A 13305-nucleotide genomic window follows, 5' to 3' on the forward strand; every position below is an offset into this window, starting at 1 on the left:
GAGGAGCCTGGTGGGCGATAGTCCATAGCGTCACAGTCAGACATGACTGCTGTGCCTGTCCTGTCTTCTCCCCGGTGGTAGTGGTTTAGAGGCTCAGTTGTGTCCGACTCTTGCGACCCTATGGACTGTAGCCCGCCAGGCTCCTCTGTCCATGGGATTTTCCAGGCAAGACTACTGGAGTGGGTTGCCATTTCCTTCTCTAGGGAAGCCTGGAGGGACCTATTATTATGATTATGTTTAATTTAAAGAACTTTGCTTATAATTTATTTATTCTAGTCTTCCACAGTATTTCTTCTGATTTGAATTTTTATATCCCTCAAGTTCAATGGAAGAAGGTTTTTTTAAATTGTACTGTGAGATAGGTATTTTTTTTTTATTGGAGTATAACTGCTTTACAATGCTGTGTTAGTTTCAGCTCTACAACAAAGTGAATCAGCTGTATGTTTACATATTCCCCTCCCTCTTGAGCCTCCCTCCCACCCCCCACATCTTACCCTTTTAGGTCATCATAGAGCACTGAGCAGAGCTCCCTGTGCTATACAGAAGCTTCCCACTAACTACTTCACACGTGGTAGTGTATATACGTAAGAGCTACTCTCCCAGTTCATTCCACCCTCCCCTTCCCCACTGTGTCCACAGTCCATTCTCCACGTCTGTGTCTCTGTTCCTGCCCTGCAAATAGGTTCATCTGTGGAGGTACCTATCATTAACAGTACATTGCTGGGGGGTCTTCCAGTGAGTGTGTGTATGTGCAAACACACACACGCACACAGTACTGCTTCCCACATACATTTAATGTTTATTTTCATCACCATGGAGCCGTGATGCGTGTCCTGCCACACAGCTTGCATTTTTCCCTTGATGTGTCACCTCGTCCTCTCTCTCCTCACACTCTAAGGCCTGTCTGCACACCATGCTCCTTCACGCTGTGTCATGTCAAGCCTTGGCACACCCTGTTCCTTCTGCCTAGAGCACTCTTCCTTTCCTGTTTCCCTCCATAGCTTTTAGCAATCTCTCAGGGTTAGGCCAGGTTTCCTTTCGTTGGTTTGGAGCCGTGACATTGGCTGCAGGTTGTTGCCTGCTCAGAGGTGTCTGCCTGTGACCTCTGAGGGGGAAGAGGGCAGAGCTCCTGGCTCGAGGCCTGGTATACAGCAGGCATTCAGGAAATGATTATGCAAGTGAAGAGTCCCTTCCTTGTGAAAACCAGAGTTGTGTTTCTATTATACTGTCGCTGTCTGGGGGAGCAACCTCGTGGCATGTGGCCCAGAGTGTGGAAGGCACGGTATCAAGTCACTTTCCCTGTGCCTCAGATCATCACATGATGTCGCTCACCGCCTGCTGCTTTGACCCCGACAGCCAGAGGGTGGCTTCCGTCTCGTTTGACAGGAGCATCAAGATCTGGGACGTGACGTCACAGACCACGCTGCTCACCATCACCAAGTGAGGAGGCTGGGCAGCGTGCTGCAACAGCGAGGTGGGCGGGATTCACGCCCTCCTGGATTTGGCCTGTGCACCTTCAGCTCCCCAACTGGTGTGGACATGGGGCATCTCCAGCTGTGGCCCACTGTGGTGCTACGAGGAGGCTGGAGATGCAGAATGGGAAGGGCACAGGCAAGCAAGGGGGAGCCACTCCAGTAAGTCCTCTACATTCGAGCCTTCAAGTTGCAAGCTTTCAAAGACGTGAACGTCTGAGCCAGCCCCTGTATGCCAGCTGTTGTACTGTACTACTGTACTTTTCAAGGTTCTGTAATAGTAAATGTTTTATTTTTGGTGTTTGTTTTTCATGTACCTATTATTTGTGTGAAAAGTGTTGTAAGACAGTACTATACAGCTGATTGTGTTAGTTGGGTACCTAGGCCAGGTTTGCTGGGCTTACAAACAAATTGCACTTACGAACACAGTCTCAGAACAGAAATTAATCCTACGTAGGGGACTTACTGTAGTTGTGGCCTGTGGGCTGGGACGGGCCTCAGAGGCATTTGTTTCAGTGTGAGCCAACACTGGAAAACATTGTGCTGAGTTGCCCTCTGCCTCCCCAAATGTGGGTTTCCAGCATCTCCTGCAAAATGAGAAGATCTCCTCTTCTAGGGCCCGCAAGGGTCACTCTGTCTGTGGCCACCAGCACCAGGTGTGGTGACCCGGAGTCATGACCTCAGAATGTGTCGTCCTGCCCACTTGGCTCAGTTATGAGCCCTGCTGGCCTGGGCCAGGCTTTCCCGTGGGTGTCTGACCAGGGCTTAAGAGTGTGCAGGTTCCCATCCTGAGTGACCTTTGACCTTAGTTTCCTCACCTGCAAACTGAGCCCCAGTGAGGTGTGAATGAGACAACAGACGGAAGTCCTTAGTGTAGGGTGCGTGGTGGCCACTCAGCACCAGCTCTGTTACTGAGACTGACTTCTGTGGCTGCTGGGGTCAGCAGGGGCTATGGATGCCTGTTCTGCTCGTTAGAGCTGCTCGGTGGTGGCAGTGAGGAGGGTTAGGCAGCAGAGGGGACCGCAGTTCCAGCTGTGAGCTGGAACTCTGCTTTGTTCCCCCAAGGATGGTGGAAAGGGAAATAAGGAAACTGTCTACTGGTGTATTCGATTGAACCACATTTATAAATTTTCTGGAAATGTATTTTTTTAGCAAGAAAATATAGAGTCAAGGATTCTCAGTGCTGCAGGACAGGGCAGGCTTCGTGGCATGAAATTCTGAAGTTACACAGGGTCCCGCACACAGGAGGGCTCATACTTGGTTTACTGCTCTGCCGTCAACATCTTGAAGTTCTTCACTTTTAAAAAATATTTTTATTCATTTGACTGCACCAGGTCTTAGTTGTGGCATGAAGGGTCTTTAGTTGTGGCATGGGGACTCTTATTTGCAGCAGATGGGATCCAGGTCCCTGACCAGGGATGGAACCCAGACCCCCTGCATTGAAAACTTGGAGTCTTAGCCACTGGACCATCAGGGAAGTCCCAAAATTCTTCATTCTTGAACAAGGGACCTCAAATGCTTTTATTTCAAAAATACGTAATTTGCTTTTTGAAAATGTTAAACATGCAGCCAGTACAACATTTTGAAGGTACAAAAGAATACAGAGTGAAAAATTCTCTTAGCTGTCTCATAACCGCTGTTTCCTGAGAAGCCATCACTTTCCTCCTTCCTTCCTGCCCTCTGGCTGCCTTTCTCTCCTAACAGTTTTACTGAGATATAATTCACATGCATCCTACAGTTCACCATTTCATGTACATAATTCAGTGGTTTGGGGGATATTATCATTATTTTTAATTGTCTCATTATATGTACAAAATTTTTAATGTTATAGTATTGGCATTAATTACATTTATAATATTATACACCCATCACCACTATTTCCAAAACTCTTTTATTACCCAAACAGAAACTCAGTACCCATTGAACAATAATTCCCCACTCCCCTCAATCCTAGTCCCTAGTAACCTAGACAGCATATTAAAAAGTAGAGATATCACTTTGTTGACGAAGGTCCATATAGTCAATGCTATGGTTTTTCCAGTAGTCATGTACGTGTGTGAGAGTTGAACCATAAAGAAGGTTGAGTGCTGAAGAACTGATGCTTTTGAACTGTGATGTTGGAGAAGACTCTTGAGAGTCCCCAAGACTACAAGGAGATCAAATCAGTCAATCCTAAAGAAAATCAGCCCTGAATATTCCTTGGAAGGGCTGGTGTGGAAGCTGAAGCTCCAATACTGTGGCCACCTGATGTGAAGAGCTGACTCATTGGAAAAGACCCTGATGCTGGGAAAGATTGAGGGCAGGAGAAGGTGGCAACAGAGGATGAGATGGTTAGATAACATCACTGGCTCACTGGACATGAGTTTGAGAGAACTCCAGGGGATAGTGGAGGACAGAGGAGCCTGGCATGCTGCAGTTCCTAGGGTCAAAAAGAACTAAACATAATTTAGTGACTGAACAACAACAACAAAGTAACCTCTATTTTCTGCCTCTATGAATTTGCTTATTCTAGATATTTCATATGAATAGAATCATACATTATTTTTCCTTTTGTGTCTGGCTGTTTCATTTAGCATAATGTTTTTAAGGTTCATCTAATATATGTTACAGCATGTATTAGAGTTTCATTCCTTTTAATGACTGAACAATATTCCATTGCATGTATATACTGCATTTTGTTTATCTGTTGGAGAATCCTTGAGTTGCTTCTGTCTTTTAGCTATTGAAAATAATGCTGCAGTCAACACTGGTGTACACATATCTGTTCAAGTCCCTGCTTTTAATTCTTTTGGCTGTATACCTAGGAGACGAATTTCTGGATCATGTCATGAATACTGTGTATAGTTTTTGAGAAACTTGGAACTTGCATTTTAATTTTGCAGTGGGCCTTGCAAAATCATATAGCCGTTCTTGCTAGATAATTTTGAAAATCCATACTTAATTGATTCTGAAGCTTGCAAGGAGCATAAGTACTTTGTTATAATTTTTTAATGTTGTCAAACGTAGTTTAGAAAATTCAAGAGGAGAAGGAAGATCTATTGTACTTACCCATGTTTTTGCTGACCATGTTCTGTCTTCTGATGTTCCAAGTTTTCCTCTTTCACCATTTTCTGTTTAGAAAAATTCCCTTTAGCCATTCCTATAGGGTAGTTCTGAGGGAAAAAAAATTCTCTTAAGTTTTCCTTCATCTGAAAACATCTTGATCCTCCCATCATTCCTGCAGGATATGTTTGATAGATATAGAAACCTGGATTCACAGTTGTTTTCTCTCCTCATCTGAAGGCTATCATGTCACTTTTTTCCTGGCGTCCACGGTTTCTGATGAGGAATCCACTGTCATTCAAATTGTTCTTCCCCTATAAGTAAGGGGTCATTTCTCTTTTGCTATTTTCAAGATTTTTTTCTGTCCCTACTTTTCAAAAGTAGAATTATACTGTGTCTGAATATAGATTTATTTGAGTTTATCCCACTTGGGATTCACTCAGCTTTTCGAATCTGTTCTTTGCCAGATTTGGTAAAATTCCAGACATAATTTCCTTGATTATTTTTTCAGCTCTATCTTATTTCTCCTTTCTTCTGAGATGCCCCAAATGTTAGATATTTCATTATATTCTCGGAGGTTCCTAAGGCTCTCTCTCTCTCTCTTTTTTTTTTTTTCAGTCTGTTTTTTGGATTGGTTAATTTATAGTGTCTGTCTTCATATTTATTGATTATTTCCTATATCATCTCTATTGAGTTTTATTTTTTGGTTGTTATTGTATTTTTAAGTTCTAAAATTTCCATTTGGTCATTCTTTATATCTTCTATTTGCAAAGCTTTCAATCTTTTTGGTCATTTTAAACAGAATTATAATTGTCCATTAGAGCATTTTTATGTACGCGTGCTAGGTCACTTCAGTTGTGTCCGACTCTTTGTGACCCTGTGCAGGCTCCTCTGTCCATGGGGATTCTCCAGGCAAGATTACTGGGGTGGGTTGCCATTTCCTTCTCCAGGGGATCTTCCTGACCCAGGGATTGAACCTGTGTCTCTTGTGCTTCCTGTACTGCAGGCAGATTCTTTGCCCCTGAGCCACTGGGAAAGCCCTAGAGCATTATTATGATGGCTGCTTAAAAATCCTTGTCAGATAATTCTAACATCTGTATTATCTAGGTATTGGCATCTGTTGACTCTCTCTCTCTCATTCATGTTGAGATTTTCCTGGCTGTTACTTAGTATGATGAGTGAATTTCAGTTTCATCTTGGACATTTTGAGTATTATGAGACTCTTAATGTTATTTAAATCTTCTGTTTTAGCAGGCTGCCTCATTAGAACCTGGCAAGAGTGGCAGTCTAGACTCCCCCTCAGCCTTTGCTGACAGTGCTGGGGATGGGATTGCAGTTTTCCCTAAGATTTTTGGTTGGAGTAAGGCAGGTATTGTCTAAAGGTTTTCTGTTCTTTTTCTAGGCTATCTCTTTGGCTAGAGAGAACAGGCTTTTCTTGGGAGCCTTTTATCCAGTCCTCATTGTTGGTGGCTCAGACGGTAAAGCATCTGTCTACGATGCAGGAGACCCAGGTTCAATCCCTGGGTTGGGAAGATCCTTTGGAGAAGGAAATGGCAATCCACTCCAGTACTCTTGCCTGGAAAGTCCCATGGACAGAGGAGCCTGGTAGGCTACAGTCCATGGGGTCGCAAAGAGTCAGACACGACTGAGTGACTTCACGTATTCTTCACGTATTCATGTATTGTTTTGGGGGTTGCAGCTTCCCCAGTCCTCAGTTCAGGATATAAGAAGCAAAAAGAAAATTGTAGGTACTCAACAGCATGCCATCCTTGGGTCCCAAGATCCTTAGCTAGTCTGCCTTTTCTTATCCACTGTTCACAGTTTTCTATTTGCTCTATAAATGCCCAGGGTTGTTAGCTGTGCTTAACAGGAGGAGTGGGGAGCAGTACATTGACTCCATCTTGTCCAGAACTGCAAGTGCAACACAAACATTTCCCCCAAACTTTTGTACTAAGTAAAATGGTCTTTTATGATACATGAAACTGATCTGAAATGAGAGTCCCATCCTGGAGCAGATACCCTTGGTTGAAACCTCAGTGACAATTTCTGGAATCAGAGGAGGGCTTGCTATTTACCTCCAGTAAATGCTGGGATGGTTCTTACCCCACCAGGCACTGGGACTTGAACATTTTAAGCCTGGACACCCCTGAGAAGCTGACATTTCTTCTCCTTTGATCCTACTTAGTTTGTATACGTCAAAGAACCAACACAGAGTCTAAAACTCTGACTTGGGTGCTAGAAAACAATTTATTCAACCTTTTCTTCAGTTAGATGAATTGATATTATAATCTAGGCTACTCAGAGATGCTCAATTATGTTTATAGTTTAGACCGAAAACCCTATTTGTTACAGGAGATGAGAATCATAGGGAAAACACTTTGAGGGTCATGAAACAAAACAAAAAGCAGAATTCTGACAATTTTTTTTTCCTAAAAAATAAGATAGTTTGGGCTTCCCTGGTGGCTCATTGGTAAAGAATCTGCCTGCCAATGCAGGAGCCATGGATTAGGTCTCTGATCCCAGAAGATTCCACAATGTGGAGCAATGAAGCCTGTGTGCTACAGCTATTTGAGCTTGTACTCCAGAGCCCAGAAACCACAACTGTTGAGCCTACATACCACAACTTCTGAAACCCACTCACCTAGAGCCTATTCTCTGCAACAGGGGAAGCCACGGCAATGAGAAGTCCTCACACCACAACTAAAGAGTAGCCCCCACTCGCCACAACTAGAGAAAGCCCACGAAGCAACAAAGACCCAACACAGCCGAAAATAAACAAAATTTTAAAAGACATTAAAAAATTGAGAATAAGTAGCCCAAAACTTTATTAATTAAATGCCCAACATTAAAATATGCTTTAGTGGCACTGAAGACAGATAAGGAGAGAGGGAGAGGGAAAAAGAGAGCATTTGGTGTGAGGAGAAGTAAGGGGAGTGAGTGAGAGAGGGTGGTGAAGATGGGGGAAAGGAGCCATGCCCCCCTGTCTGTGAGAGAAAGGAGGGGAAGGGAGAAGCAGAGGAGACCCACCTTAAACCTGAAAGGCTATTAGTCCATTAACTATCACAATGTTTCCACCTGCTCTTTTTTCTGAAGCCTCAAGCAGCTCTGAATAGGGTGGTTCTCAGCCAGGGTCAATTTTGTCCCCTCGTGGACATTTGGCAGTGTATGGGGGACATTCTTCTGGTTGTCATAATTGGGTATGGAGGCTACCAGCATGTGCTAAGGAGTGCCCAGGGATGTTACTAAACATCCTACGATGCATAGGACATCCTCCTACCACAAAAAATTATCCAGCCAAAAAATTCAATATTGCCATTATTGGGACCTCCTGGAATAGTGTAACATAGTTAGATTAATTAATATTTGGATCATAGTAGGCAGTGATCAAAAAAGTGATAACCGTTAAGTCACAAGGCATCAGCTCCAATGCCCACTCCACTCACCTCTGCTTTAAATATGTCTCCAGATTCTCCAGGAGTGACATGCTAATGTGTGCACCCTCTCACATGTGTTGCAGGGCACATAACAATGCCATCTCAAACTGTTGTTTCACCTTCAGTGGCCATTTCCTGTGTACAAGCTCCTGGGATAAAACCTTGAAAATATGGAATGTCCATACTGGGGAGTTTCGAAACCGTGGCGCCTGTGTGACTCTGATGCAGGGCCATGAAGGTTGCGTGAGCTCCTGCCACTTTGCCAGAGACAGTGAGTAATTAACACATCAAAGGATTCCACACCGTGGGGCTGCTGGGGCCAAGCTCCTCATGTTCCATTCACATGGACCCTCCTTAGAAAGAAAGGCTTTCCAATGATGCCCACAGCGAAGGTGGATTTATTTTCCTCAAGAATCAAGAGAAAGATGCACACGTTTGCAAGTGACAGACACTCAGCTTGATGTAGCCAAGGCAACAAAGTAAATCTATTAAGTTCTGTAATGAGCGAGTCCAAGACTGATCTCCCTCAGGAGTAGCTGGATCCAGACACTCAGATAATGCTCTCAGGAAGCCAACTCTTCCACTCTGCCCCCTCCCCCGCACCCACCTCCCGCCCAGCTCAGTTTCTCTTTTGTATTGACCTTTCTCCTCAGAGAGGCAAAGATGGCTTCTGGTGGTCTAGGCCAACAACAGTTCTGGCTACTGACAGTCCTAGACGAAGAGAGGCCCTCTTTCTGATGGCACCCACACAAGTCCCAGGGAAGACTCCCATTGGTTCAGCTGACATATGCCCATCTGTGAACCCGCCCCTTTCACAGGGAATGGAAGTCTCTGATTGGCCAGGCCTGGGAGACTTACCTATCCCCGGAGCTTGAGGTCAGAGTCGTGCCTTCTGAACCAGAGGCACTGAGAATAGGTGAGGGGTGTTTCCCCATGGGACATTGTGGAGCCGTTTCCAGATAAAGAGGCATAGATGCGACCAGGAACAATGACAGGAAACAGCCAGGGGCAACTGGCTTCAGTGAGGGCCATGACTGCTCCTGACATCCAGGAGCCAAAATGCTGTACTCCCCGATCCTTGTGGGGAGTGGGGCTTGCTGTGTGTGACAGGGGCTGGGGGCGGGGTGCTACCCGACCAATACGCACATAGTCAGGGCCTGACTTGTGAAATGTTTCCCTCTTCAGAAGTAGCATCTCTGTAAGTCAGATCCTCCTATGAGGTATCCCACCAGCTTCTGTCTTTGGCTTTCCATTTAGGTTTCAGAGTTGTGAATAATCAATCGTCACTATTTGCAGATTCTGTATTTGTGAAGTTATCTACTGGGTAAAGTTTATTTGTGACCCTAAAATCAATACTTATGGCACTTTTGCAGCCATCCATGGATATGTGCAGAGCAGCGACAAATTTGCCATATGCACATGTTCCCAACTGAGACTGAATGAGGTGACCCTCTGCCTTCTTCCAGTTCTCTTACCATAAGATGTCTTTTTTGTGATCTATTTAGTTCCACTTTTTTTTTTCCATTTTGTGCTTTTTGTTTATGATTTTTCTGTTTAAAGAGGCCCCCAAACATAGTGCTGTAGTACTGTCCAGGATCCTAACTGTGTGAAGCCTGTGATGTGCTTTACAGGGAAACACAAGTTAGGCAAGCTTTGTTCAGGCATGAGTTATAATGCCAGTGGCCATGGATTCAATGTTAACAAATAAGCAGTATGTGTTAGATAAGGCATCTTTAAACAGAATCAGACAGAAAACGAAGTACTGATTGGCTGATGAAAATGTTGTGTCCAGAGGCTCACAGGAGCTTAACCCCATGTTTTCCCTATGGCCAGTCATTCATTGAGTGTTTGAGATGACTTTGTAGAGCATAACTACCATGAACATTGAGAAAAAGTGAAAGTGTTAGTTGCTCAGTCGTGTCCAACTCTTTTCGACCCCATGGACTGTACCCCACCAGGCTCCTCTCTGTCCATGGGATTTTCCAGGCAAGAATACTGGAGTGGGTTGCCATTCCTTTCTCCAGAGGATCTTCCCAACCCAGGAATCGGACCTGGGTCTTCTGCATTGCAGGTAGATTCTTTACCATCTGAGCCCCCAGGGAAGCCCAACTCTAATTGACTGGGGGCTGTTGAGTCACACCAGGAAGAGGGTTGAGTGTCCTCAGGCACAGTGGCGCCTCACAGACGCACCCTCAGCCTGCTTTGGCCTCACCAGAGGACGAAGCAGTTGGCTGAGGAAGGTTACCCCCTGAGACACTTTCATTTGTGTTCCAGCCTCTTTTCTCGTGTCTGGAGGGTTCGACAAGACCGTGGCTATTTGGGATGTAGAAGAAGGCTACCGGAAGCTCTCCTTGAAGGTACCAATGCCAGTATCAGATAGAGGATCTGAGCGTCATTCTTTTTTAAAAAAATATATTTATTTTATTTGTTTGACTGTGCTAGGTCTTAGTTGTAGCATGTGGGATCTTCTTTTCAGTTGCAGCATGCTGGATCTTTGGGCTTCCCAGGTGGCACAGTGGTAGAGAATCCTCCTGTCAGTGCAGGAGACCTGGGTTTGATCCCTGAGTTGGGAAGATCCCCTGGAGAAGGAAATGGCAACCCACTCCAGTATTCTTATCTGGAAAATTTCATGGACAGAGGAGCCTGGCAAGCTACAGTCCATGGGATCGCAAAAGAGTCAGACATGACTCAGCACATACAAGGAACTAGTAAGTATGCTGAATCTTTAGTTGTGACATGTGGGATCTAGTTCCCTGACCAGGGGTTGAACTGGGTCCCCAGCACAGGGAATGTGGAATCTTAACCACTGGACCATCAGGGAAGTCCCTGAGCTTCATTCTTTAGTCATTTCGTATTGGATGCTGGGGATACAACAATGAGACAGACCTAAATATTCCCAATGGAACTGACACCTCTGTGGGAAATGACAGACAAGAAAAACAGCAAACACATCCTCAGTAGTGATGAGCGACACAGAGAACCCACAACAGGGTGATGGAATAGATTCCCGGGATTAATCCATAGTGGGTGCGCCAGGAGGGCCTCTTGGAGAAGGTGGCATTTGAGCTGAAAACTGGAGGGCAAGGGAAGACCGGATGAGTGAGGATCTTGGGGAAAGGCATTCCAGGAAAATGGAGCAGTAAAGGCAAGAACTCCGAGTAGGGGCCGTGTCTGCAAACAGCAGGAGTCCCCATACAGGGGAATGAATGTCATCGTGAGGCATGCACAGACAGCTGTGGATTCCAGAATGGTGGGTGTCAACTGGGTGCTTTTGGCTGCAAGTTAGAGGAGACTCAACTCCAAGTGGCTTTGTGATATGGAGATGGATTATCGAGCACAGCGAGAATCCAGAGGGTAGGCAGTTCCAGAACCGGTGCCTCTGTTCCAGTTGCCCCCATGCCAAGATTTTTGCACACCCCTTGGTCTTGGCCACCTTTGGCTGTGAATGCAGGAGACTCCCAAGGCTGTTCTGTGTCCCCCTCTTCTCTGTGGGTTTGGAGAGGCCAGGGGAGCTTACATCATATCACATAAATGTTCAACCTCACTCTGGTTAAAAGTCCCTTTGTGCTCCCATCAGGTCATTCTACTCTCCTTTTCCTCTTCTCTCCTCTATTATTCCACCCTCAAATTCCTACCCTGTTGTTAAATGCACAGCAGTTTAACCTAGCTCTTACTTCTTTTCTTCTTACCATACCTCACCGTCCACCTCTTTCCATGTGGGAAAGACCCAAGAATGAAAAAGATGCTGACATGGAGCTCCAACATCATTAAGTGTCTGAACCAGCAAGTATTTATCTCCTCTAAACTCCATTTACTGGAGGAAATTAACCCCATGTACTTAGTCACAGTGGGTGGATTTGCAGTTACTTGAAGCCAAATGCTCCCTTAGCAATAGGACCACTGAGTGATATTTCCTAGAACAAAGAAAGCAGACAAAAAACTGCAAAATGTGCTCTGTGACCAGCTGGGAATATAATTTTTTTCCCATTGTGTTAAGCACCAGAGTACTATTTTAAAAAACACATATGGTGCTGTGACATACACATGAATCACAAGCCTTTACACTTTGTACTCCACCTTAAATATCGTGGGTGAAACCAGGGACACACAATTAGTTGCTTTCAAAAGCAAGCAATGTTGAATTTTTGACTTTGTTTTTCAGTTCTTGTTGTTGTTTCAAAGGTTTTTTTTCCCCTCTAGATCCTCTTAAAACTCTGCTTTTCTTCAGGGCCATAATGACTGGGTGATGGATGTTTCCATTAGCAACAACAAGAAATGGATCCTCTCTGCTTCAAAGGTAAAAGTAGCCAACCTTTGAGTGACTTAAAATCTCTATCACATTTGTGAGAATTGTTGTTAGCAGAAATGTATTGTCAAGTAAGATTCCTGAGCATTTCAGTCTGAAAGCCACACCTGGCCAGGCTGTCCCCATCCAAGGAACTGCCTGAAAATGTGGAAACTGGGTCTTTCCATTTGCTGAAGTGAGAAGTTCCCAGGTATTTCTTTGCATCATCGTTAGTTGGAGCAAGAGCCTGTTCAGACTGGCAAATGATGGAGCCAACTAGGGGCTTTGGAGGGAAAGGGGTCAGCTTGTGGACAAGCAGACCACTCTGAAGTTCCAGGAGGGTCTTCCCTCTCTACTCTCTGCATTCTTTGATTCCCATGCCAAGGGCACATAATGGCCAACCTGGGACATCCTGAGGGCTGCCCTCCATGTGTGAGCATCAGAGAAGTAGGGTCCCACCTTGTCCCCCAACCTTAATTAGAATCATCTCATTCTCTAGACTGGGGGTTTCTAAGTGTATAAAAATGCGGACAAGACCCTGCCTGCCATGATCAACTTGTTAGAGAGCCAATGCAGGATACTGTAACACCTGACAAAAAAAAAGAACAATAATATAATACATAATAAAAATTATATGCCAATGTGTTGTTACTTTACATAAAAATATGAAAAATGATTATGTCAATTATATCTCAATAAAGCTAGAAAAAGTAAAAATACAAGCAAAGTATAAAAATCAGTATTTATTTAAAAATTATTTACTTTTCTGTCACATAAATACAATTATTTAAACAAAATAACACTAGAACTAGTCAATAACAGTATTAGTAGTAACCTATAATAGGATAATTAAGCAAATATGGTTAAGAAAAATATGCTTTGTAATATTTCATTCTGTCCTTTGATATAGCAATTTATTTTGACTTAAAAAAGAAACTTTATTGGTTATTTTTAAAATTTTTTAAAGTTTATTTTTATGTGGATCATTTAAAAAATCTTTATTGAATTTGTTACAATATTATTTCTGTATTATGTTTTGGTATTTTTGGCTGCAAGGCATATGGGATCTTAG

At 44.0% G+C, this 13305-nt stretch overlaps 1 protein-coding gene across 1 annotated transcript in view; it reads left to right on the forward strand.

Annotated features, from left to right (window-relative positions):
• WDR88 (WD repeat domain 88) overlaps nt 1–13305 on the forward strand; it is a 48180-nt gene that overhangs the window by 24384 nt on the left and 10491 nt on the right. Inside the window, exons 6-9 of the mRNA XM_086351765.1 lie at nt 1311–1440; nt 8032–8219; nt 10223–10305; nt 12177–12245. Coding sequence (XP_086207891.1) covers nt 1311–1440; nt 8032–8219; nt 10223–10305; nt 12177–12245 — 470 coding nt within the window. The remainder of the gene's footprint in view (nt 1–1310; nt 1441–8031; nt 8220–10222; nt 10306–12176; nt 12246–13305) is intronic.

This window comes from Bos grunniens, chromosome 18 (genome assembly GCF_055505025.1).
Source record: "Bos grunniens cultivar Pamir isolate PY7600 chromosome 18, Bosgru_T2T1.0, whole genome shotgun sequence".
NCBI classification, from domain to species: Eukaryota; Metazoa; Chordata; class Mammalia; order Artiodactyla; family Bovidae; genus Bos; species Bos grunniens.